General features: G+C 47.2%; 2 protein-coding genes across 2 annotated transcripts; one reads left to right on the top strand and one right to left on the bottom strand.

Annotated features, from left to right (window-relative positions):
• The first annotated feature begins 1,198 nt into the window (after positions 1-1,198).
• Positions 1,199-6,625, top strand: NUDT15 (nudix hydrolase 15). Its single transcript, XM_077314251.1, has 3 exons — positions 1,199-1,477; positions 3,548-3,744; positions 6,390-6,625. Exons 1-3 carry the CDS (start codon positions 1,335-1,337, stop codon positions 6,551-6,553), a joined length of 504 nt encoding a protein of 167 aa, XP_077170366.1. The 5' UTR covers positions 1,199-1,334; the 3' UTR covers positions 6,554-6,625.
• A 1,670-nt stretch (positions 6,626-8,295) lies between these two features.
• On the bottom strand, positions 8,296-17,133 carry MED4 (mediator complex subunit 4). The gene is made up of 7 exons (XM_077314239.1): positions 16,972-17,133; positions 15,186-15,252; positions 13,748-13,918; positions 12,837-12,894; positions 11,460-11,546; positions 10,002-10,133; positions 8,296-8,759 (listed from the first exon to the last, which is right to left on the bottom strand). The coding sequence occupies exons 1-7, from the start codon at positions 17,079-17,081 to the stop codon at positions 8,587-8,589; spliced, it is 798 nt and encodes a 265-aa protein (XP_077170354.1). The 5' UTR covers positions 17,082-17,133; the 3' UTR covers positions 8,296-8,586.
• Positions 17,134-26,499: the final 9,366 nt, after the last annotated feature.

Below are 26,499 nucleotides of genomic sequence, written 5' to 3'. Positions count from 1 at the left end.
GTAGCAATACAGCGTCATAAACGTCGTCACACCGCAGGGATCTAACGAGCAGTCATTTGGGGGGGGGGAAGCAAACGCAGGGGTCAATGGAGGCCTGAGGCAAAGAACCCGGGGAGAAAACTGCCATATGGGTAGAGTTGCCTTCTGAACTGCAGAAATATGGCGCAATTCGGGTCAAGAGCCCCCAGGCACGCCTCTGGCTTCCCCCCTCCAGGCCAGTTGGCAACCGCCCTTATCTCTGACAAAGGGCAGCACTGCAGGGACTCAGCCAGGGGAAAGCCTCCTATGCACGTCGCCCTCCCGTGCATGCTGGATAATGCGCTCCCCGTGCATTTCCCAAGAACAAATTGGGGGCAGCTCTAAGACCAACAACATTTTATTCCAGGGATGAGCTTCCTCGGAGACTGTTGTTGTTAGGTGCGAAGTCGTGTCCGACCCATCGCGACCCCATGGACAATGATCCTCCAGGCCTTCCTGTCCTCTACCATTCCCCGGAGTCCATTTAAGCTCGCACCGACTGCTTCAGTGACTCCATCCAGCCACCTCATTCTCTGTTGTCCCCTTCTTCTTTTGCCCTCGATCGCTCCCAGCATTAGGCTCTTCTCCAGGGAGTCCTTCCTTCTCATGAGGTGGCCAAAGTATTTCAGTTTCATCTTCAGGATCTGGCCTTCTAAGGAGCGGTCAGGGCTGATCTCCTCTAGGACTGACCAGTTTGTTCGCCTTGCAGCCCAAGGGACTCGCAAGAGTCTTCTCCAGCACCGGAGTTCAAAAGCCTCAATTCTTTGACGCTCGGCCTTCCTTATGGTCCAACTTTCACAGCCATACATTGCAACTGGGAAGACCATAGCCTTGACTAAACACACTTTCCTTGGCAGGGTGATGTCTCTGCTTTTTAGGATGCTGTCTAGATTTGCCATAGCTTTCCACCCCAGGAGCAAGCGTCTTTTAATTTCTTTGCTGCAGGATTAATAGCAGGATATAGCAGGATTAATCAAACTGCAGCCCTCCAGGTGTCCATGGACTACAATTCCCATGAGCCCTTGCCAGCGTTTGCTGGCAGGGGCTCATGGGAATTGTAGTCCATGAACATCTGGAAGGCCGCCGTTTGATTCCCCCTGCTGCAACCCAATCCCTTCCAGAGGTAGCTTCTCCTGCGTCGCGCAGGGAAATGGAGCTGCAAAGGCAGGTGGGAAGCGCCTTGCGCAACCCTCCCCGGCCGGGCAAGGCTGCCTAAGGACGCCGCGGCCTCCCAGCGCTGTCTCCTGGAGCCGGGCCGAAGGGCGCCGTGGGACGCCTCTGGCCGCGCTGCGCAGAGGCTGGGCTGGGCAGGCAGCATGGCTGGCAGGCAGCGCCCCGGGGTCGGCGTCGGGGTGGTGGTCCTCAGCCCGGCCCACCCGGGCTGCGTCCTCCTGGGTCGGAGGAAGGGCGCCGTCGGAGGCGGCACCTTCCAGCTCCCCGGAGGACATCTGGAGTTCGGGTAGGAGAGCTCTATCAGCCGCCGCCGGCGGAGCCTGGAGCCGGCAGCCCGGCCTCTTTCTGCGCTGCGGAGATGGGAGTCCCCCCAGGCTGGTTGTGGGGCGTTGGGAAGAGCGGCCCCCACTGATCTGGAGAGACAGGTTTGAGGGCCCACTCCTCCTCCGCGTGCGGCCCTCTGGGTGGCCTTGGGCCAGTGCCAGTTCTATTAGAGCTGCTCTTGCAGGACATTTCTCTTAGAGCTCTGCTTCACAGAGTGTCTGTTATGAGGAGAGGAAGGAAAGGCGATCGGAAGCCACTTTGGGACTCCTTCGGGTAGTGAAAAGCGGGGTACAAAAAAAACCCACAATGCTTCTTCTACTGCAGATCACATTTTCCTTAAAGCTTCTCGGTCATGGCAGGGTAGAGGTTGCAGAGCAACAGGCTCTACTCTGGAAAACTGGGTTTGATTCCCACACGCAGCCAGATGGGTGACCTTGGGCCAGTTCTCTTAGAGCTTTCAGCCTCCCGCACTTCACTGGGCGTCTGTTGTGGGGAGAGGAAGGGAAGGTGATTGTAAGCGGCTTTGTGTCTCCTTTGAGTGGTGAAAAGTGGGGTAAAAATAACCCGTTCTTCTTCCTCTTAAAGTCATGCACAGAGCCAAGGTAGCAACGAGCTTTGCTTCTAGGGTTGCCAACCCTCAGACAGGCACCTGGAGTTCCCCAGGAATTACAAATGATCCCTTTTCCCCAGAGGGTGGCCTTTGTGGCACCACGTCCTTGCTGAGCTGGCTTTTTCTCCAGCCATTTCCCAATGCAGAGCTTGCAAACCCCACCAAAACACCAAACTCAGAAGGATGCTGTGAAAGACTTCTTGAGAGCCAGCTTGGTGTAATGGTGGCCTTCAGTCTGGAGAATGGTGTCTGATTCCTCACTCTTCCTCCACAGGAATCCAGCTGGGTGACCTTGGGCCAGTTACAGTCCTCTTAAGAGTTTCTTTTAGAGCAGTTCTGTTGGAGCTCTCTCAGCCCCACCTACCACACATCTCTTCTGTTGAGACTAAGGGTAGGCAATCGTAAACCGCTCTGGGCCCTTTTTCAGGTAGTAAAAAATGTGGCACAAAGATATCCAGCTCTTTTATTATGGCACACCAAATTAACATACAGCATGCACTATGTGCAGGCTTTGGAGTTCCCTAGAACTCTTGGTCAGGCAAGCTGGCTCTTCTATACAAAAACTGGTGATGGGGGGGTTTATGAGAACTATTTCAGGGGAGGTACACGTTTCTCAAGGGACCGGAGCTCAGTTTGCTGTGTCTTGTAGCATCTCCCCCCCCCCCCCGGCCCGGATCCACGTGCACCAACAGGAAGAGTTGAACATTGCAAAGGGAAGGATTTCTCAGGACATCCTGCTTCAGATGGGCCTCCTTTTTCCTGTTACATTCCAGAGCGGTAGCCAAAACACAGACTCACAAAAGTCCTCTGCAGCTATTTCATTGTTCAGAAAAATCTCAAGAAGCATTCCCCCCCCCCCAGCTGCTGCATTCTTTTTTCCACACTTAAGCTTTTACTTAACAGTTCAGCAGGTACAAATGGGAGCACGACAAAAGTATCTTGCTGGCCAAGATTCACTTCAACGTGGCTTCCTTACATATTATCATACAACTTCCCCTACTGACTGTAGCTATAGCACATTTCCAAACCTTCATTCAGGAATGCTGTCAATTGGTTGGCGGCAGCTCTTTCCCTAGAAACGCTAGGTGTGAGGCAGGGTGGTAATTGGTGGGCTCCCATGGAGCCAGTGATGGTTTCCTCAGCAAAGGCCTCACCCACTGCCCCCTTCAATCCCACCGGGAATTCTCCATTTGAGAGCGAGAGGTTGATTATTTCCCGGAGATTGTGGTTTTACATGTTCTATACAATTCCTTCCCCTCAAACAGAACTGTGACTAGCCCAAGGTTAGCCAGCTGCCTGCATGTGGAGGAGCAGGGCATCAAACCTGGCTCTCCAGATTAGAAGTTATTGCTCTTAACCACAACACCAAATTGGTACCAGCCTTTCAGGTTTAACTTTTATACTCTCTTCTTACCTGTCTAGTGAAACCTTGGCAGAATGTGCAGAAAGAGAAACCCTGGAAGAAACAGCTCTTCGCCTAACAAACGTTCGCTTTGCTTCCACCGTAAATGCAGTTAGCGTGAAGGACAACTACCACTATATCACTATCCTAATGAAAGGAGAGGTGGATCTCAATTATGAATCAGAACCAAGGAACCTGGAACCTGACAAAAATGAAAGTAGGATACTATATTGCTTTTCAGTGAACATTGTATGCTACTTGCCCATTTCTCCTGTGAGGGTCGTAATTGTCAACATGCTTGAAAGGGGACATTTTGTGCACTGGGACATAATCTCTAGTGTGACTAAACCTGCCTCTTAACCATTTTCTGTTTTACTCAATCTTTCTGTGGTCACAGCATAGCAGAAAGTGTCTTGGGGGAGAACTGAAGCTTGATTACCCTAATGTCAGTCCTGCATTCTTCTCAAATTTCAGTCTGCAAATACAAGCACTGAAGGTATAAAACATTAAAATCAGAGTCCAGTAGCACCTTTAAGACCAACAAAGATTGATTCAGGGTGTGAGCTTTTGAGTGCAAGCACTCTTCCGTCAGACATGGTTATAAAACATTGTTAGTATTGTCCAAAGATCTGTAAAGTTAGTGCTTTTTTTGTTGGGGGGTGGTGTCAAAGTATATGCTTTGTGTCATAACAAATTGGAGCCTGCCTTCACCTTCAAACTGGAAGTGTAGGCCAGTCTCTTTGGCCATGGCTCCACAGACATTTCTTATAGAAACTGGTGATAAAAGCAGCTGAATTAAGCTTTATGTTTCAGCAAGGGTATCTTTTTTATTCTTATAGTGAGAGGATGGAGGTGCTTGAATCTGCTGCCATACCGTCAGCTGCCTCATACCACAAAGGAGAAACCTTAGACATGCCACCAAACTGGTGAAGGGTAAACGAAGCCCTACAGCTAGTGGTTTGCTGATGGCCCAGGGCAAGAGGAATAGTAGAGTTGCCTCTTCCTTCTCCACAATATTAGGTGTTTCTTGTAAAAGTTGGAATCTTATCAATGCCCCCAAATCATTGTGTTCTTCAGAGCCCGCATGGTATAGCGGTTAAAAAGTGATGGGCTCTTATCTGGAGAACTGGGTTTGATTCCCCGCTGCTCCACGTGCAGCCAGCTGGGTGACCTTGGGCTAGTCATAGTTCTCTTAGAGCTCTCTCAGCCCCACATACCTTCACACGGTGTCTGTTGTCGGGAGAGGAAGGGAAGGGTGTTTGTAAACTGCTTTGGGACTCCTTCGGGTAATGAAAAACAGGGTATAAAAAACTCCAGCTTTCATCATGTGGTTTGCTGATGGTGCTTGGCCCAAAGGTGCCTCAGCTCTCCTCAATGAGGACAAGAGTCTTCTCAATAGTGGGCCCTACCTGGTGGAACTTGGCCAGATGACATCCACAGGATGTAGGGTTCTTCTAGATCAGGGGTAGTCAAACTGTGCTGTTCGCTGGCAGGGGTTCATGGGAATTGTAGTCATAGAATCATAGAGTTGGAAGGGGCCATACAGGCCATCTAGTCCAACCCCTGCTCAACGCAGGATCAGCCCAACCATTAACCATAACTGTTAAGTCCCATGGACATCTGAAGGGCTGCAGTTTGACTACTCCTGTTCTAGATTCTGTACGGTTGGGGAGATGGAGTTGTTCTGGTGGGCTTTCCATTGAAGTGGTCAAGGCCAGTTTTCTACCACTGATTAGCAGGGCCGCCTCTTTTAGACAGCAGCATGGGATGTTGATTGTTGGGTCCAAATAATAATATTCTGTTCTGATAACTGAGCTGGGATGCTAATGTATGGATTGTCACTTAATGTTTTCTAAGTAAGTTTTCACTGTTTATGGACTGTTTTATTGAGTGTTGTGAACCACTCCGGTGATCCAGAGGAGGGATGTATAAACATTAAAAAAATATTTTTAATGGTGTAGCTTGGTGTAGTGGTTAAGAGCAGTGGCTTCTAATCTAGCAAGACGGGTTTGACTCCCTGCTCCTCCACATGCAGCCAGCTGGGTGACCTTTTGCTTGCCATAGCACTGATAGAGCAGTTCTGACCAAGCAGTAATATCAGGCCTCTCTCAGCCTCACCTCCCTCACAAGGTGTCTGTTGTGGGGAGAGGAAAGGGAAGGTGACTGTAAGCCGCTTTGAGATTCCTTCTGGTAGAGAAAAGTGGCATATAAGAACCAGCTCTTTTTCTTCTTCAGTAATCTCAGGGCTCTCTCAGCCTCACCCACCTCACAGGGTGTCTGTTGTGGGGAGAGGAAAGGGAAGGTGACTGTAAGCCGCTTTGAGACTCCTTCTGGTAGAGAAAAGTGGCATATAAGAACCAGCTCTTTTTCTTCTTCAGTAATCTCAGGGCTCTCTCAGCCTCACCCACCTCACAGGGTGTCTGTTGTGGGGAGAGGAAAAGGAAGGTGACTATAAGCTCCTTTGAGACTCCCGGTAGAGAAAAGCAGTATATAAAAACCAACGCTTCTTTTTCAAAAAATTTTAATCCGAAGAAGAAAGAAGAGTTGGTTCTTTTACCCCGCTTTTTACTACCCAAAAAACTCTCAAAGCGGCTTACAATTGCTTTCCCTTCCTCTCCCCACAACAGACAACCTGTGAGGTAGGTGGGACTGAGAGAGCCCTGACAGAGAACTGCTCTCTGAGAACAGCTCTAACAGGATTGTGACTGGCCCAAGGTCACCCAACTGGCTGCATGGGGAGGAGAGGGAAATCAAACCCAGTGTTCCAGGTTAGAGGCCTCTGCCAATACCCCAAGCTGGCTCTCATTCTAGCTATAGAGTGGCGATGAACTTGAAACTAACTGGCTTCTCTCTGCTATGTAGGTTGGAAGTGGGTGAAATGGGAAGAGTTCCCCGCAGCAGATCAACTGTTTTGGGCTCTACGCAGCTTAAAGGAACAAGGTTACAGTCCTTTCAAAGAAGACTTAAGTCACCTGGTGGGCTACACTGGAAGCCACCTTTACATGACAAAAGAGAACTCTCTGTAATGTGTATGAACTGCTTTGCTTACCGAGGGAACTGTTTTTTATATCTTAGATAATAAAGAGCTCTAGTCCATCCCTGCAAGCTTCCGTCTCTGCCGTGCACAGAGTCTGGGCAGTAGGAGACTGCAGCAGTCCTATGTCATCAGAAAGCACTGTGTTCCGGCAGGCTTTCTACTCAGTGCTTTGTAATATAGGTCACCAACACGCAGCAACAATCTCCTGGACAGTAACATAGACAAAAGCATTTCACATTGTGGGATAGGTGGGGTGATGAAGACAAACACCTGATTACAGGAATCATGTTCTGCTTCCTTGAATGTTTTTTAAGGGGGGGGGGTAACCTCGCAGTACAAGTGCTTACCATTTATGTCAGATTGCTTGCTGACCTTATCCAGCAGAAAGGCAGAACTTAACACAAATGGTTTTATTTTATTTATTATTTATTTATTATATTTACATACTGCCCTCCCCGTTAATCTAGATCAGGGGTAATCAAACTGCGGCCCTCCAGATGTCCATGGACTACAATTCCCATGAGCCCCTGCCAGCCTGGCAGGGGCTCATGGGAATTGTAGTCCATGGACATCTGGAGGGCCGCAGTTTGACTACCCCTGATCTATAGGAAGATGCTGAGTTCCCCATTTCTCATAGGCACTACAGTGGAACCCTTGTTTCAGTGGCAGCTGCAAGCTTCTGTTTTACTTTTTCCTTCTCCTACCCATTTGCATGATTAGGAAAAAAAAAGCAGTCATTTTGCCTGTGCAGAAGTGAGATGAAGAGCCTGTGGTAGCCTTTTTCAACTTCTTTACTGTCAAGACACCCCCTGCCTCGAGACATTCTGCAGGTTGTGAGATACCCGAGAAATGGAGTGATTGTGCAGAATATGGGTGGGAAGCATAGCTGTGTACCCACCCACCTGAGACCCTTCCCCTTCCCATCCCCTCACTGCCCATCATTGGCCATTTGGGGGGGGGCAGGTCAACATGACCATCTATGGTCATATCTCCTGATAAATGTTTAACTGATTTTAAAAATATACAAAAAATTAACGCTCTCCCATTGGGGAAACCTTTCCAGGGCTGTCAGGAAACCCCAGGGTTTCACGAAACCCTGGTTGCCTATGGCAAGGAGGTAGGGTCCAAGAAAGTGGCTGAATTCATCCACCCACTCAACTGCCATTGCACTTCTGTGCATATTATCACCAATGGAAGGTATCTGGCCAGAATCAATCTTACTAGACACATCGCATGAGCAAACAAGCACTCACTATCCAGTCAGCACCAACGACTGGGATTTAAAAAAATAGTACAGGCTGAGCTCATGAGAGGAGGCTTCATCTAATGCCGAGAAGGGGCCAGGGTGTGCTTATTTTGTGGGTATGCAATAAAATGTTTTTAAAGAGTATGTTAATGTTAACAGCATCCGGTTAAACAGAGCTGCTGTCTGAAATGCTGAAGAGTTACTATCAGAGTTAATGTATAATCTCACTACCTGATGAATTGTGGCTAGCTCTGCTGTCTGCAGCAGCCATTTTGTGGTTAGCTCCACCTCCTGAGGCAGCCATTTTGTGGTTGCTGCCATCACCTTCTGTCACAGTCACAAACGTGCCCACAGGTTTAAAAAGTCAGAGGACCCCGTTCTCCACTAACACCCTCAAACTGGCTAGCACTTAAATCATAACAAGTAAGCATTATGAAAAACTTCCACAGCTTTAAAATTTAGCCCCCTTTTCATGTGTCATCAAGGAAAATGTAACGGTAGTTTATTCACTGTAACTTCCAGTTGATTCTCCTTACATTTCGTTTTCTAGAACTTTATGAAATGGACAATAAAATTAAATACACTCTGTTTTCTCCGCTCCTCAGACACCAATCATGATTAGGGTGTTTGGGGCGATATTTGGCGTTCAAATATCCATGAAAGATCACAACTGTCCTTTCTGCTTCCCGCCGTGTAGAGCAGCTCCCATTGGTGGGCAGAACAAAACAACAGAATGTACAGTCTCCTTTTGCTAGTCCAAAAATTCGATCCAGTTCCTAATCGGAATCGCTGCTGCTGCTTGAGGAATCTGTTGACATGACCTCCACGTCATCTTCATTCTCCTTATTATGCCCTGGAGGTTCCAGCATGAAGTCGTTGCTGTGATTCGGAGGCAGCATGTTCATGGACATGTCGGTGGACTGCCAAGGATACTGAGGCGCCAGCACATCTGAGGCGGGAGGGAGAGAGAATACAGGGTGGCTTTCAGTCAGAACCATGAGTCAGCACACTTAAGGGTGACCTGCCGCACAATCCTCGGTATACTTGATTTCACTGAACAATACAGGAATTTGCTCCAAAACAAACCACTCACTGAACTATGCGGGACCAGCATTGGGCATTTCGGCCTTAACCAAGTCAAGCACAACCCAGGAAAACCCTGAGCCTCCGGGGAGGGCGGTATATACAGTATTTGCTGGCGTATAAGACTACTTTTTGCCCCTGAAAAACATGCCTCCAAGTGTGGGGGTCGTCTTATACGCCGGGTGCACTTCAGTTGGGATAGACATAGCTGCTCATAGTGGCCCATAGTACTGTATTTTGAGTGGAAATGTTGGGGGGTCGTCTTATACGCCCAGTCGCCTTATACGCCGGCAAATACGGTATATATAATAAATAAATAATAATAAAATAAAAACGGAGTACTGCCAGGTCCCTCTGGCTTCAGAGCAAGAGCTGTGCAACTTTCTTATTATACTTAATGGGAAGTACACACTCTTTGCTGAGGCTAGATTGTATCCTAAATATTTAATCCAAATGCATTGTTTCATTGACCAACTCAAAGCAAGCATCAAAATCCATTATCAGACAGCATAGGGAGGGGGAAGGGAAGCATTCTCAATTAGCAAATCATGGTTCGGCTCACCAACAGCACTCTGCCTCCTCCGCCTGAGCTTTGGAGATAATTGCGGTTAGCGGTGTCTTGCCGTTTGCTAACTGCAGTTTGTTCAAACCAGTTTGCTGACTGACTGCTCGCCAAGGTTTGGTGCTAACTGAGGGAAGGGGGAAACATCCATTGAGGAAGCGATGCTAACTTGATCCCTAGGTGGAAGGTAGCAGTATGAGAGCTTATGAAGCAGTCCCAATTGCCAAGTCTCAGTTCGGAGATTGGGCCGATATCTATGCCAGGAGTGGCCAAACTGCAGCTCTTCAGAAAGCCACAGTTTGGCCACCTCTGATCTATGCCAAGCTAATACCTGGCCAGAAGGCCGTAGGTGAGAGATATTCCTAAAAACCTGCTTACCTGTCTCTAATTCCTGACTCTTTCTAGGGACCTTAGGTGTGAGACAGACCTCCTTGTAGTGCATAATGCCTCTGCAAAGTGCTGTTCAAGCCCTTTGGCAGCACTTATTCCATTCATTCAATTACTGCTATGAACCGAAGAGTCTGAAGTTTCCTCGTTTCCCCTTACCTGGTAATCTGCCCGCTGCAAGCGCATCCCCTGGTAAGTGTCCATTGACTCCGTTCGCTGATGGGTTGTTCATCTGACCCAGGAGACCACTTCTCATCTCCAAATCGGTGGGGTATGGCCTTCGGGGATCCCCTTAAAATATACAATCACATATGCAAAAAATGTACATAATTTAAATCTGTCTATTGATGGCTTTTCATTTAACACCTGTCCATGAAAAAGTAAAGGTAAAGGTATCCCTTGTGCAAGCACTGGGTCATATCTGACCCTTGGGGTGATGCCCTCCAGCATTTTCATGGCAGACTCAATACGGGGTGGTTTGCCAGTGCCTTCCCCAGTCATTACCGTTTACCCCCCAGCAAGCTGGGTACTCATTTTACTGACCTCGGAAGGATGGAAGGCTGAGTCGACCTTGAGCCGGCTGCTGGGATTGAACTCCCAGCCTTACAGGCAGAGCTTTCAGACTGCATGTCTGCTGCCTTACCACTCTGCGCCACAAGAGGCTCTTTAACACCTGTCCATACTGGAACGCAAAACATGCTTTGTTAATGAAGGGCACATTCTATACTATCCCCCACCAGTGGACTTAGGCAGAAATTAGTAACATAAAATACATCTGTGCAATTACCAGAACACGTCTGCTTCGCTATGCTCAAGTACATGGGCACACCGAAGACAGTCTCCACATGACAAACATGATTCCACAGTATAACTAAGCTAACAGGGAGCAGCTATTGTGCCTCTGCTATGCACAAGGATCACGAAGTGTGACAAGTATCTGTACAATTCCTAGTTCAGCCTCAGTCTATTTATTCAAATCAAATTATTTACATACTAAGTTTGAAGCCATAACTGGCTCTCTAAAAATGCAAAGATGATCACCGGGACATCAGATTTTATTTCCTAGGTACTCCTAAAATTTTCTTTTCCTTTTTGTTGTTAATTTTTCAGAAAAAGAATGCAGAATACAAAAACGAACACTATATATTTCATTAAAAGAACTATGTACCCTAAGCTGATATCACATTATGTCTTCCCTGTCCAGGAAGCCCAGTGGCTAGAGGGTCAGATGAGGATCTGGGAGACCAACGTCTGAATCTCTACTCTGCCATGGAAGTGTGGGCCAGTCACACTCTCAGCCTACTTCCCAATGTTGTTGTGAGGTTGAACAAAGAGAAGACTCTTTGGGTCCGCGTGTAGCATGTAGGCTTGCATGAATCAATAATCAAACCTTTTCTGTTGGCCTCTGGAGGCTGATAAATATATTTCTTTTCAAGGGGGACTCTAAAGTGTCCTGAGTCCTGTGATTGGTGCATCCTGTCAGGCGTTTTTGGCTTCATTTCTATGGCCGCTTTGAGATTCTGAGGTCTCCCATGTTAAGACAGTCAGGCAGCATATTCTGTACGAGTTAAGGAACATTGACATATCCAATCAACAGTGACGATAAGATTTCTTTACCTGGCACCCACGTGAGAGGAGCACAGACTGCGTTGCTGGCACTGATTCTGTGGGCGTATTTAATTATTTCTTCGGAGGAGACAGACCCTGGGGGAGGAAGAAGGGCCGTATGATTATACACAACAGGTCTGCAACACAGGGTTCCCCAGCACAGGCTGCTCTCTCAGAGGACTAATAATGGAAGAGCTGAGATGTTAACAGCGATGCCACTTGAGAGCTTTGCATATAAGAAACAACTTTTCTTCTTCTTCTTCTTCTTCCTCTTCCTTCCAAGCCGCAGATTTCCCTTTCATTTCCCCAGCCTCGTGCAGCGATTTTCGAACTTTCTAATACTGCTGACCACCATTTTAGCAAGCTTTGGCCAAGTTTTTCAATGTAATACCCTCCAGGTAAGAGACAGCCCTTCCTAAAGCAATCCCTTCCTAAAGCTTATCTTTTTTCTTTGGCAGATATTCTCAACCTTCTTTTGGCCACGGTTCCAGGGCTCCCTGCAGTAGGCTGTCCACTTGCCCAATGTGCTGGACTTAAAAAAGGCCTATGCTAAGAGTGAGCAAACTAGACTCCACGGGCCATTTCTAGACCATTTGACCAAGAGAAGCATGTGCATTCATTTTTTCCCCTCGAATGCATTAATTCAAGCATACACAAAGAAATGAATTAATTATTTCCTAGTCTTTCCCTTGGTGAAAGTCAAACTTTCTAGCAATTCATGACATCATACATGGCAAAAAGGATAGTTCAATGGTTGAGTTACCAGGACCCCCACAAACCACTGGCATCCCCTTTTCTTCAAATCTGCCAGAATCCCAGGAAAGATATTGCAAATGCACTAACTCCTCCATTATCAGATCATCTGACTGTTTAAGCCAGCCTTTCTCAACTTTTTAACCATTGAGAAACCCCCTGAATCATTCTTCAGGCTTCGAGAAACCCCAGAAATGGTGCAATCGTGCAGAATACGGTTGGGAAGCAACACATCCACCCAGGGCCCCTCCCCTTCCCACCCTCATCACTGGCCATCTGGGAAGGAGTGGGGCAGGGTGATATGACCATATATTGTCATATCACCCAATAAATGTTTAACAAATTTTTAAAATATATCTAAAAAATTAATTCCTGCCCATTCAGGAAACCCTTCCAGAGGGTCATCAAGAATCCCCAGGGTTTCATGAAACCCTGGTTGAGAAAGCCTGGTTTAAGCAGTAGTCACAAGGATGTAAACATACTTATCACCAAATCAGCTCCCCTTCTTACTGGTGACCATTTAAATATTCTCTTATCACATAACTGATTTGCAAATCTTTGACACAGGAAGTATGCTGATCACATGAGAAACTGGGCCATGGTTTTAAAATGTCACAAAACGGACATACTCACCTTTCCTTGCCTTTTCTATCGATTTCAGTTTTTCTTTTGCTTGATAAACAGCGGTGGCCTAATTATAAAGTAATATATTTGGTGAATTGATTGGCCAAGTGAGGCTTATTAATTAACTATAAAAATCTAACTGAAAAGAGTTTAGTACAAGCAAATCCCCAGTCTTCCACTCATCACAGTTGAATTATAACATCTGCCCGAAAGGCCGGGAGATTAGGCACATTCAAAAAGTCCATTAGCTAATGAAGTGCATTTCCAGTCATTATGGGTGGACAGAATCTTTAATAATACCCACCACAGCAATAAAAGGACACCAGTTAGCACTGCTGTAGTAACACTATTCTTCTTCCTGAGTTTCACCTCAACATCCAAAGAGTGAGAAGGCCAGATATACAGAAGCCAACCCTAAGTGTAAGGAAGAGACACGAGTGTGATATAGTAGTTACTGGTTGACCAGAATCTGGGAGTCCCAAGTTCAAATCTCCACTCTGCTATGGATGTTTGCAGGATAACCTTGGACCACTCAGACATTTTGATGAAAGAAGTATCCCACGACTAAAATGTAACAGAGATTCAGAAAGGGAGATGGGAAAGGGAGCAGGTATTGAAACTAAAGAGATCTCTCAAACGATTCAAAGGAGGGTTTGAAACAGAGCTTCAGATGCTGGGTCACATAGGGAGGAAACTGATAAGGGTACTCTGTGGAACAGGCAACTGTAATGGATACATGTGAACCACTGCAGGTATTCAGGAGCCTAACATAAATGTTCATTTGTTGCTCTATTTAAAGCATTTCTAAGTCCACCTATCTCTTTGGTGGACTGTTCTGACCACCTTTGCGTGGCTGGATCTTTTAAGTGAGAATGCCTGAAAGCATTCAGAGATGTGAACAGTTTCAGAGATAGGCTTACCAGGATGTGCTCTGCTTCTTTCAGCTGTTTTTGAAGCTGCTGGATATCGCTGTCCCTCTTTTCCACCACCTTCTCTAGGAGTTGCATCTCCTGGTGGATCTTCCCTTGCTCGAGAGCCAGTTTCATTAATTCCTGGAACTCTTTATCTCTCTGAATCAGCAGGTCCAGTATCTGTCCGATAACAAATGTTTAGATGTGTCATTTCAGTTAATTAGCATAATTAGCCTCTTGTGGCGCAGGGTGGTAAGGAAGCCGATAGGCTGTCTGAAGCTCTGACCATGAGGCTGGGAGTTCAATCCCAGCAGCCAGCTCAAGGTTGACTCAGCCTTCCATCCTTCCAAGGTCGATAAAATGAGTACCCAGCTTGCGTGCTGGGGGGTAAAACAGTAATAACTGAGGAAGGGAATGGCAAACCACCCTGTATTGAGTCTGCCAAGAAAACGCTAGAGGGCTTCACCCCAAGGGTCAGATATGACTCGGTGCTTGCACAGGGGATACCTTTACCTTTACCTTATGGGGAATTAGCTGCTGTTACTTTAAGATCTGGTACATGTGAGGGATAAGATAGTGAACAGATATTGTGAATCCTTTAAGACAGTGGTCCCCAACCTTTTTTCAGCTGGGGACCGGCAGGACAACTGCCCCGCCCACGCAGCGCGCATGTGTGGTCCAGCCCACGCAGCGCGCATGCACGGCTGTGCAGCGCATGCGCACATGTGTACTGCACAGCCAAAATCACGCACATATGCGCAATGCGCGGCTCTGATTCCCTCTCCCCACCCTCCCGCAGTAAGAAGCTTCCCGGGCCGCAAGCTTGCGGCCTGGGAAGTTTTTTACTGCGGGGGGGGCGGAGAGAAGGACCCGCAGCCCGCCGCCCTGGCTTTTGCACATGCGCGATGCGTGGCCGAAATCGCGCATGCACGATTTCGGCCGTGCAGCGCGCATATGTGCGATGCGCGGCGCAGCCCTGATTCCCTCTCCCTGCCCTCCCGCAGTAAGAAGCTTCCCGGGTCACAAGCTTGCGGCCTGGGAGGTTTTTTACTGTGGGGGGGGGGGCGGGGAGAGGGAACCGCGGCCCGCCGCCGTGGCCTTCGCGGCCTAGCACCGGGCCACGGACCGCAGGTTGGGGACCACTGCTTTAAGAGAGGGATCACCATCGTTTTGGAGCCTGTGGGTACCCATGATATTCTTACACAGTGGGTTGGGTGCAGATGGCTGCCACAAAGGGTGGATCCAGCAATCAAATGAATTTTACAGCCTAACTTTAATCACACACTGAAGACTGGGGGCAGCTGCTACCAATGCAACATTTTTCAAAATCTACAGCTAATCAAAGCCTTGATGAACAAAAGCCACATTTGGCCCCACCCACTTTCTAAACAATTGGTAGATGGCAGATGGCCATCAAGCTGCTTTAAGATTTTTATACAGTGCTTACCTGGGCCTCTTCTCCAGATTGTGAAAGTTTCTGGTTCCTTGAAATTGCCAAAATTTCAATCAGTTCCCTGAAGCAAAACAGGGTAACAGGAAAAGGCGTCAGTCCTTCAAAATAGGCAGAAGCTCCAGAACTTGACTGAATCTTGCCTAACTTTACCTATTATACAAGCTGCATGTTCCTGAGGCCAGATCGCTTTTGATCACTCTCAAGGCTTGACAGAACTCCTAATTATTCAATTTCCAGAGACAGTGCAAGAGCACTGGTTCAAGATGGTAAACGGGTATCTAAATTAGCTACACAATATGTTTAACCACATTTCCAAGCCTCTTTTCCCCCTTTTAATTGAAACAGAAAAGCTCGATTATTTCACAATTTCTCTCTCTTTTTTTTAATTACTCACCCCCTCAAGTTCAAATGTAAATAAATTCAATTCTGGTAGGAGTCTGGGTTGGCTTGGGGTATCCCCTAACTAAATGGTGTCCCTTAGCTTCTCAACGTCCAGATCAGGATCCCAAGGCAGATTGTGGTTTTCTTACAGGTAAGTCAGGAGTAAGAAAGAGAAGAGGAACAGGGTGAACTAGGAGTGGAGGCTGTATGGCAAATCTGTGTAACTCTGCTATTTTGTGCCCCCACCAGGGAGAAAGGAGGATATAAATGAAGTAAATAAAAGATGTACAAACAACCATGAAATGCAATCTGTTGGTCAATAAAATCAGGGTCCAGTAGCACCTTTAAGACCAAGAAAGATTTATTCAAGGTGTGAGCTTTCGAGTACAAGCACTCTTCCTCAGACTATGAGGTGCTACTGGACTCTGATTTTATTGTGCTACTTCAGAGCAACACGGCTACTCATTTGAATCTAATCTGTTGCTCAGTAATGTTATATCCATTTATAGATACTAAACATCAAAAATAAAAAATTACACATATTTAGTATAATGGGCTGGCAACCTTTAAACTGACCCCTCTGGCTGACTTTCAAGACCATTTTGATCAGGTAGCAATTAGTTGTTGATGTAGTTTTGCTGTCATGCTGTGTAAAACTCTAATTGTCAATTTCCACTCATTAAACCACTATCAAAGGAGCCGCACTGTTATGCAGTTGACAGCCCTATGGAAAAGTGAAGGAGAAAGGGTCCAGGGTTCGAGAGAAGCCCATATTAAGCTTATTTTTCACAGGGTTAGAACCAGACACTTTTTATGTCAGCTAACCAAATACTCTTTAACGTTCGGCCTGCACTCATGTTCTTTCAGCAGCTCTGCCCCCCCCCAATGCAGATGCATGGTGGTGAGTTTTTTTTTAACGTGATTTTTATTTTAAAATCCTGCTTCTTGACTCCTAAGGTGGGTCAAACAAAGTTTTGCCAATCTGCAAGTGAGGCCTGGAGCTCTCCCAGCATTACACCTGGCCTTCACACTACAAAAGTCAGAACAAAGTTTGAGTCTAGTGACAACTTTACGATCCACGAAGTTTTATTCAAGGTATAAGCTTCCATGTGTACACACCTTTCTTCAGATATAAAGAGCAGCTCACCTGGAAAGAATGAGAGCTTTGGGGACTAGCCTACACGGAATTACATCCCATTTATGTCCCTCCTCCTCCATCTCGTCCCCTGCCCCCTAACCTCCAGAAAGGCGCCAACTCAGAGATCTTAGCACAACGCCATGTGCTGTAAGTGGGGTTGGCAGGTCCCTTCTGGCCACTGACGGGGGAAGGTGGGCTGCCCGAGATTCACCGAGCGGCGAGTGGGGCTTGGCCTCGTCCTGCCCGCCAGGAGGAACCCACCGGGCCAGAAGCTCTAAGTCGTCCAACGCGGCCAAAAGGCGGTCCCGGGTACTGCTCCGCTCCCCGCCGCCTCCTGCGGCCATCCCCGCCGCGGCACCTGCCGCCGCCATGACGCTTCCTCCCCCGGCAACCCTCTGCCGGAAGAACGGCGGGCAGTGGGCGGGAGGATACCGGAAACGGCAGCGCCCTCTAGCGGTCGGCGGAGTCAGCTGCAGGGGGCGTCTCTCCGGGGCACCTCGGCGGCCGGGAGAGGGGGGCGGAGGGTCGCACGAGAGTCTAGGGCTGCCAGGACAGGGGGCCCCCTAGTTCAAGGAGAAAAAATAATAGTGAATAAATAAGGAATATAAATATTTATATAATATATTTATTATATTGTATAATATATAAATATATATATTATATAAATAATATAATATTTATATTATATATTTATATTATATATAATATAAATATATAATATAAATGTTATTTATATTATATATAAATATATATAAAATTTATATATGTGTGTGATATTATATAATTTACAATATATAAATTTTATGTATTTTAATATATAACATATAATATATAAATAATAACTATAATGAATATATCAATACACTGCTAGGGATAAAATATTTCATTGTCTGCGAGAGCAACTTTGGGGGTGAAAAAGGGCCGAGGTAGGGATGCCAGCCTCCAGGTGGGACCTGGGGATCCCCTGGAATTATATAGCTCATCCCCTGGTGATGGGAGTTCAGTTCCGCTGGAGGAAATGGCCCCTTTGGGGGGGGGGGGCTACATAGCGTTACACTCCTCTGAGGTCCCTTCTCCCCCTAAATCCTGCCCACTCCTGGCTCCACTCCCAAAGACTCCAGGTATTTCTCAACTCAAAGCCTTGACACCTGATAAATTGAGGTGATCTATTTATTTATTCATTCATTTATTTATTTATTTGTTTTTTAGATTTATATACCGCCCTCCCCGAAGGCTCAGGGCGGTTTACATTAAACTAATCAACAATACATGAAACAGTCTCCGTTAAAAACACAGTAATTAATAACAGTATAATAATATAACAGTATCTACCGTGGACTTCCTCTGGGCTGGGAAATATCTGGAGATTTGGGCCTGAGGAAGGTGGGATTTGGGGAGGCGTGGGGCTTCAATATGGTTTAGTGTTGTAGAATCTGCCTTTCAAAGCAGCTGTTTTCTTCAGGTAAACCCATCTGTCCTCCAAAATTAGTTCCCAACGATGCAACTGCTTCTTCCCCAGTGTCAGAATCCCAAATTCAAAATAAAAACTCTATCTGTTTGAAGCATAGGAGTTTTATCTGAACGGTATCAACTGTGCTTATAGACAGTTCTGCCTGAACCTGGCAGAACAGTACAGTATAACGATTACACAGGCCCAAGCCCCCTCCCCTGCAGTTGATGGTACAATACCCCAAGGTTAGGACAATACTCAGGCAACAGAGGAATCGAAAGTAACTGGGGACAAATGGAGACAGTGACCTAAAACAGGCAGATAAAATGGCTACGGGCAGGCTAATAAAAGCAAGCAAAAATCCTTGTAGGACATCCATCATGGCAGAACCAACTGGTTTCTGACATTCTGACCCTCCAACAATTTTCTCCCCCTCAACCACCTGGAGCCAATGCGGACTTATCAGAAAACTCCCTATGGAAGTCCCGGACCAGTCTGGGTGCTCGAACATCTTCTGCCCCCACACGTTCCTTGTTACCCATGGAAAATTCCTTCCAATCCACAATGCCAGCGAGAGTCCAAAATCTTGCGGATTTCGTAATGCGTTTGCTTGTCTACAAAGCCAGCGATGGGATAGGATCAGCAGGGGTGGAGTGCCACTGGTCCAGCACAGGCATCTTCTTGAGTAAGCTGGAATGGAAAACAGGGTGCACATTCTTATAAGTCTTAGGTAAAGCCAATTCAACAGTTACATCATTCATCAGTCTGACCACTTTGAATGGACCCACAAATCTAGGACCCAGTTTCCATGAGGGTTGCTGACACCTGAGATTCTTAGTGGAAACATAAGCCAAATCTCCCACTTTCCAATCCAGTGCTGGGGCTCCCTTTTTATCAGCTAACAGCTTGTATGCAGTCTTGGCTGTTTCCAGAGTAAGGACAATTCCCGGCCAGGCAACCATTATCTGCTCAGCCCACACTTTAAAATCCAGTCAATTGCTACTGTCATGGACCCACGTGTGGGCAGCCAATAGGTCAGTCCCATAGACCACCTTATAGGGGCTCAGTCTGGTGGTAGAATGCACCCTGTTATTATAGGCGAATTCTGCAAAGAGAAGCAATGACACCCAGTCCATTTGCTGATAGTTAGAGAAATACATCAGGTACTGTTCTAACACCTGATTAATGTGTTCGGTCTGCCCATTGCATTCTGGGTGATAGCCAGGTGTCTGTGCCTGTTCCAATCATAAAGTTTTCAACAGCTCCCGCCATAGAGAACTTAACCGTGAGGTTTAGTGGAAGTGTTAGGTCTCAGGAAGTAGCAGTGACATAGTTGGGAACCGCCATTGGATGTATGTTTTTTTCACATTTTTTTACTTGTAAATGTTTGGTAAATAAATACATAGATTCATTGGGTCACCATAGAAATGACAGCTCTCGTCCATACACACATTTTACTGCAAGTAAGAGGTCCCAATCCCTCTTCTAAGTGTGATTCTACAAGTCACAACAGCTGGGAATCCTGCCATTTGCATCCAGGTTGGCTACTCCTCTGAACAATGGGTGAGATCTGGAGTAGGCCGTCAATCCATTTCAGTGAATGGGGCAAATAAACACAATATGGGATAAACATTTTAAACAATTTCTGTCCCTTCAGAGCATGGGTTATTGACAGGAAAAAATCCCTGAAGGTCAAAGAGAATCCAGGTGGTTTAAGAGCAGTGGGGGGTTAAACAGGAATCTAGGCAGAACAGTGCAGCCTTCTCTAAGGAAGTCTGGCCCTGCAGGTGGACCTCCTGGCAGAATCTAGGTTTTGGCTGTGGTGTGATCCAGAGTGTTGGACTGGATGGGCAACTGGCCTGACCCAACACAGCTTCTCTTATGTTCTTAAGTCTCACTCATGCCTGCCCGATGTACAGGCCACAAGCACTGTGGTGCCATTGTGTTCAGAGGTACCCTGTTCTCAGCCCACTGCTTGAAATCAGTGGCCTTAGGAGGACACTCTGCTTAGGGCAGCATTACTGAGTGCTTATTCTTTTTAAAAAACCTGGCATCTACAACACCAAGGTTTAAATGAGGGAATCCAAGAGGACCCTCCATCCCTATCTTGTTGGATGGCTTGGAGACTGGAAAGAGAGCAAACACTTCAGATTTCTCTCCACATACCCTCTCCCAAATAACCCTGCCTCTCTCAATTGACATCAGAACCATCAAACATCATCTAGTGTCCAAAGCATCAGTTTTCCTCAAGGGACCTGATGCCTGTAGACTGGAGATAGACTGTCGTTCCAGAAGATCTTCAGGGCTCATCGGGAGGCTAGCAATCAGAAGGGGCCTGGAACTCTCCTGGAATCAACCATATATCTGTGTCTCACCTGTCCCACAGTAGAACGCCAAAATGGAAGTTGGGACAGACCAGTAGTGGGATCGGGATCTCCATTCAAGCCTGAAGGAGTCCCAAGTCTGTGGGAAAAAAATTCTGAGGGAAGCAATCCGTCATGGAATCAAAACTCCCCACAAGGAAAGAAGCAACATCTGTCGCTAGAAGAAGAAGAAGAGTTGGTTCTTATATCCCACTTCTCTCTACACAAAAGGAGTCTCAAAGCAGTTTACAGTCACCTTCCCTTCCCTTCCCCAAAATAGACACAAGGTTGGGAGTTTGATCCCAGCAGCCGGCTCAAGGTTGACTCAGCCTTCCATCCTTCCGAGGTCGGTATAATGAGTACCCAGCTTGCTGGGGGGTAAACGGTAATGACTGGGGAAGGCACTGGCAAACCACCCCGTATTGAGTCTGCCATGAAAACGCTAGAGGGCGTCACCCCAAGGGTCAGACATGACCCGGTGCTTGCACAGGGGATACCTTTACCTATAAGGTAGTTGAGCCCAGATATTCCTGCTGGGTCAGAACAGCTTTATCGCCAGATTAGAAGACGATGCCCCCAACCACTACACCACCCCACTGAATTCTGTGGCAGTTGAGGGTCTCTTGGCAACCACAGCAGAACTGGCAAACATTCTAAGCCTTGACTGAGGCAGGACTAGGCTGGGGGGCTGAAACAGTCCCAGATTATTGATCCCCTGATGCAGGGCCCTTCACCAATGAAAGGCCCAGGAGCAACTTCTGGAGACTCACCACTGAGAAGACCGAACCTGACTTTGCAGTGGTGGCTCAAGCCTAAGGCAATAGAGGCAACCACCACCACATGACAGGGACCTGCCCTGAGCTGGTGGCCACAATGCAACCGAGTCAGCCTTCTTCTGGGGAGACCATGAGGGATAGAAAAGGAGGGGGAAAAGCTAAAGACAGGGGAACCCCTAAAGGTAAGTTGGCTGGTGAACAGGAAATATGTATATAGCTGTGGATATGAGCTCAAACTGGATTCCAGTACATTGGACTGCAGGTTTAGATAACTGTTTGATTTTCCAGCCTGTATTATTGCTCCTAGAGCCTTTTGTGGCGCAGAGTGGTAAGGCAGCAGACATGCAGTCTGAAGCTCTGCCTGTAAGGCTGGGAGTTCAGTCCCAGCAAGGCTGAAGGTTGACTCAGCCTTCCATCCTTCCGAGGTCGGTAAAATGAGTACCCAGCTTGCTGGGGGGGGGTAAATGGTAATGACTGGGGAAGGCACTGGCAAACCACCCCGTATTGAGTCTGCCATGAAAACGCTAGAGGGCGTCACCCCAAGGGTCAGACATGTCCAGGTGCTTGCACAGGGGATACCTTTACCTTTATTATTGCTCCTACAACGCATGCTGTTGACATCGTTGAAACACAGCTAAACAGCTACTTATTTCTAGGAAGTTAATTTTTCCTGTGGCCACATATAAAAAATTATTGAAAGGGACTTTTGAGAAATAACATCGGAATAGTACAATACTAAGCAGTTACACTCTTTTAAGCCCACTGCAATGGGCTTAGAAAGGTGTAACTCTGCCTAGAACTGCACTGTCAAGGTTCAGTCTTATAAAGGAGCACATTTAGGTTCTACAATGGCTTTTTAATGTGTGTTTTCATAAAGGTGAGGTTATATATCTGGCCCAAGGGATTCCTGGCTCACGAGAGACCTTTTCGGTCCTGGCCCCAGCTTGGTGGAATGAGCTCCCAGAACAGCTGAGGGACCTGCAGGACCTGTGAAATAGATCTTCTCCCCAGGTCTTTGGTTGAGGCTGGGGCACGGAAGATCCCCTCCACACCTAAGAACTACCTTGAAGATCATCAGTATCTGGAAAAGTCAGCACCCTTGGGAGATTGTGGGACTGAGGGAGGATGTAATGAGGGTTTTATTTTTTTGCCGCTGGAGTATGCTGATTTTTAATGTTTTAATTATATGTGCCATGAAAACACTAGAGGGCGTCACCCCAAGGGTCAGACATGTCTCGGTCCTTGCACAGGGGATACCTTTACCTTTACCTTTAAGGTAGGTGAGCCCAGATATTCCTGCTGGGTTAGAACAGCTTTATTGCCAGATTAGCATTCAGTGCTCCCAACCACTACACCACCCCACTGAATTCCGTGGCAGTTGAGGGTCTCTGGGCAACCACAGCAGAACTGCCAAACATTCTAAGCCTGTTTACCCTGGTGGGTAAAAATTCTAAATGCACATGTACATGTACATACATAAAACATAATATGCTGTCTTGAGTTCCATGGGGCAAAAAGGTAGCGTACAAATCTTTTCCCTCTTAATAAAACAGTAAGGGATGATGGGAAGCAATGTGTCATGGAATCAAAACTCCCCTCAAGGAAAGAAGCAACATCTGTCGCTAGAAGAAGAAGAAGAAGAGTTGGTTCTTATATACCGCTTTTCTCTACACAAAAGGAGTCTCAAAGCAGTTTACAGTCACTGTCCCTTGCCTTTCCCCAAAATAGACATGAGGTTGGGAGTTTGATCCCAGCAGCCGGCTCAAGGTTGACCCAGCCTCCCATCCTTCCGAGGTCGGTATAATGAGTACCCAGCTTGCTGGGGGGTAAACGGTAATGACTGGGGAAGGCACTGGCAAACCACCCCGTATTGAGTCTGCCATGAAAACGTTAGAGGGCGTCACCCAAGGGTCACACATGACCCGGTGCTTGCCCAGGTAGGTGAGCCCAGATATTCCTGCTGGGTCAGAACAGGTTTATCGCCAGATTAGAATTCAGTGCTCCCAACCACTACACCACCCCATTGAATTCTGTGGCAGTTGAGGGTCTCTTGGCAACCACAGCAGAACTGCCAAACATTCTAAGCCTTGACTGAGGCAGGACTAGACTGGGGGGCTGAAACAGTCCCAGATCATTGATCCCCTGATGCAGGACGCTTCACCAATGAAAGGCCCAGGAGCAACTTCTGGAGACTCACCACTGAGAAGACCGAACCTGACTTTGCAGTGGTGGCTCAAGCTTAAGGCAATAGAGGCAGCCACCACCACATGACAGGGACCTGCCCTGAGCTGGTGGCCACAATGCAACCGAGTCAGCCTTCTTCTGGGGAGACCATGAGGGAAAAAAAGGAGGGGGGACAGCTAAAGACAGGGGAACCCCTAAAGGTAAGTTGGCTGGTGAACAGGAAATATGTATATAGCTGTGGATATGAGCTCAAACTGGATTCCAGTACATTGGACTGCAGGTTTAGATAACTCTTAGATTTTACAGCCTGTATTATTGCTCCTAGAGCCTTTTGTGGTGCAGAGTGGTAAGGCAGCAGACATGCAGTCTGAAGCTCTGCCTGTAAGGCTGGGAGTTCAGTCCCAGCAAGGCTGAAGGTTGACTCAGCCTTCCATCCTTCCGAGGTTGGTAAAATGAGTACCGAGCTTGCTGGGGGGTCAACGGTAATGACAGGGGAAGGCACTGGCAAACCACCCCGTATTGAGTCTGCCATGAAAACGCTGGAGGGCGTCACCCCAAGGGTCAGACATGACTCGGTGCTTGCACAGGGGATACCTTTACCTTTATTATTTCGCCTACAACTCATGCTGTGGGCATCGTTTAAACACAGCTAAACAGCTAATTATTTCTGGAAAGCTAATTTTTCCTGTGGCCACATATAAAAAATGATTGAAAGGGACTTTTGAGAAATAACATCGGAATAGTACAATACTAAGCAGAGTTACACTCTTTTAAGCCCACTGCAATGGGCTTAGAAAGGTGTAACTCTGCCTAGAACTGCACTGTCAAGGTTCAGTCTTATAAAGGAGCACATTTAGGTTCTACAATGGCTTTTTAATGTGTGTTTTCATAAAGGTGAGGTTATATATCTGGCCCAAGGGATTCCTGGCTCACGAGAGACCTTTTCGGTCCTGGCCCCAGCTTGGTGGAATGAGCTCCCAGAACAGCTGAGGGACCTGCAGGACCTGTGAAATGGATCTTTTCCCCAGGTCTTTGGTTGAGGCTGGGGCACGGAAGATCCCCTCCACATGTAAGAACTACCTTGAAGATCATCAGTATCTGGAAAAGTCAGCACCCCTGGGAGTTTGTCCCCGAAGGCTCTGGCGGGGAGGGGGACTGAGGGAGGATGTAATGAGGGTTTTATTTCTTTGCCGCTGGAGTATGCTGATTTTGAATGTTTGAATTTATGTGGGGTTTTTATCTTTTATTGTAACTCGCTATGAGATCGTTTTCGAGAATGGTGCGTAAAAATTCTAAATGCACATGTACATGTACATACATAAAATATAATATGCTGTCTTGAGTTCCATGAGGAAAAAGGTAGCGTACAAATCTTTTCCCTCTTAATAAAACAGTAAGGGATGATGGGAAGCAATGCGCCTTCCCTTCCCTTTCCCGAAAATAGACATGAGGTTGGGAGTTCGATCCCAGCAGCCGGCTCAAGGTCAACCCATTCTTCCGAGGTCGGTAAAATGAGTACCCAGCTTGCTGGGGGGTAAACGGTAATGACTGGGGAAGGCACTGGCAAACCACCCCGTATTGAGTCTGCCAGGAAAACACTAGAGAGCGTCACCCCAAGGGTCAGACATGACCCGGTGTTTGCACAGGGGATACCTTTACCTTTAAGGTAGGTGAGCCCAGATATTCCTGCTGGGTCAGAACAGCTTTATCGCCAGATTAGAATTTGGTTCCCCCAACCACTGCACCACCCCACTGAATTCCATGGCAGTTGAGGGTCTCTGGGCAACCACAGCAGAACTGCCAAACATTCTAAGCCTTGACTGAGGCAGGACTAGTCTGGGGGGCTGAAACAGTCCCAGATCATTGATCCCCTGATGCAGGACGCTTCACCAATGAAAGGCCCAGGAGCACCTTCTGGACACTCAACACTGAGAAGACCAAATCTGACTTTGCAGTGGTGGCTCAAGCCTAAGTTAATGGAGGTAGTCACCACCAGATGACAGGGACCTGCCCTTAGCTGGTGGCCACAATGCAACCGAGTCAGCCTTCTTCTGGGGAGACCATGAGGGATAGAAAAGGAGGGGGGACAGCTAAAGGCAGGGGAACCCCTAAAGGTAAGTTGGCTGGTGAACAGGAAATAAGTATATAGCTGTGGATATGAGCTCAAACTGGATTCCACTACATTGGACTGCAGGTTTAGATAACTCTTAGATTTTACAGCCTGTATTATTGCTCCTAGAGCCTTTTGTGGCGCAGAGTGGTAAGGCAGCAGACATGCAGTCTGAAGCTCTGCCTGTGAGGCTGGGAGTTCAATCCCAGTAGCCGGCTCAAGGTTGACTCAGCCTTCCATCCTTCCAAGGTCGGTAAAATGAGTACCCAGCTTCCTGGGGGGTAAAGGGTAATGACTGGGGAAGGCACTGGCAAACCACCCCGTATTGAGTCTGCCATGAAAACGCTAGAGGGCGTCACCCCAAGGGTCAGACATGACTCGGTGCTTGCACGGGGGATACCTTTACCTTTACCTTTAAGGTAGGTGAGCCCAGATATTCCTGCTGGGTCCTGCTGGGTACATGCACAAGGGATACCTTTACCTTTACCTTTATTGCTCCTACAACTCATGCTGTTGACATCGTTTAAACACAGCTAAACTTATTTCTAGAGAGCTAATTTTTCCTGTGGCCACATATAAAAACATTATTGAAAGGGACTTTTGAGAAATAACATCGGAATAGTACAATACTAAGCAGTTACACTCTTTTAAGCCCACTGCAATGGGCTTAGAAAGGTGTAACTCTTCCTAGAACTGCACTGTCAAGGTTCAGTCTTATAAAGGAGCACATTTAGGTTCTACAATGACTTTTTAATGTGGGTTTTCATAAAGGTGAGGTTATATATCTGGCCCAAGGGATTCCTGGCTCACGAGAGACCTTTTCGGTCCTGGCCCCAGCTTGGTGGAATGAGCTCCCAGAACAGCTGAGGGACCTGCAGGACCTGTGAAATGGATCTTCTCCCCAGG

The sequence above is a fragment of the Paroedura picta genome, chromosome 1 (genome assembly GCF_049243985.1).
Source record: "Paroedura picta isolate Pp20150507F chromosome 1, Ppicta_v3.0, whole genome shotgun sequence".
In the NCBI taxonomy this organism is placed as follows: domain Eukaryota; kingdom Metazoa; phylum Chordata; class Lepidosauria; order Squamata; family Gekkonidae; genus Paroedura; species Paroedura picta.
This window is presented reverse-complemented; position numbering and strand designations above follow the sequence as displayed.

Bases quoted from the DNA above. Each gene is read 5' to 3' on its own strand.
- NUDT15 (XM_077314251.1), top strand. From the start codon at position 1,335: ATGGCTGGCAGGCAGCGCCCCGGGGTCGGCGTCGGGGTGGTGGTCCTC. The intron at 1,478-3,547 runs GTAGGAGAGCTC...TTACCTGTCTAG, and splicing joins GGAGGACATCTGGAGTTCGG to TGAAACCTTGGCAGAATGTG. The intron at 3,745-6,389 runs GTAGGATACTAT...TCTGCTATGTAG, and splicing joins GGAACCTGACAAAAATGAAA to GTTGGAAGTGGGTGAAATGG.
- MED4 (XM_077314239.1), bottom strand. From the start codon at position 17,081: ATGGCGGCGGCAGGTGCCGCGGCGGGGATGGCCGCAGGAGGCGGCGGG. The intron at 11,547-12,836 runs GTGAGTATGTCC...TTCCTCCCCCAG, and splicing joins GATAGAAAAGGCAAGGAAAG to GGTCTGTCTCCTCCGAAGAA. The intron at 10,134-11,459 runs GTAAAGAAATCT...GTATATTTTAAG, and splicing joins TCCTCTCACGTGGGTGCCAG to GGGATCCCCGAAGGCCATAC.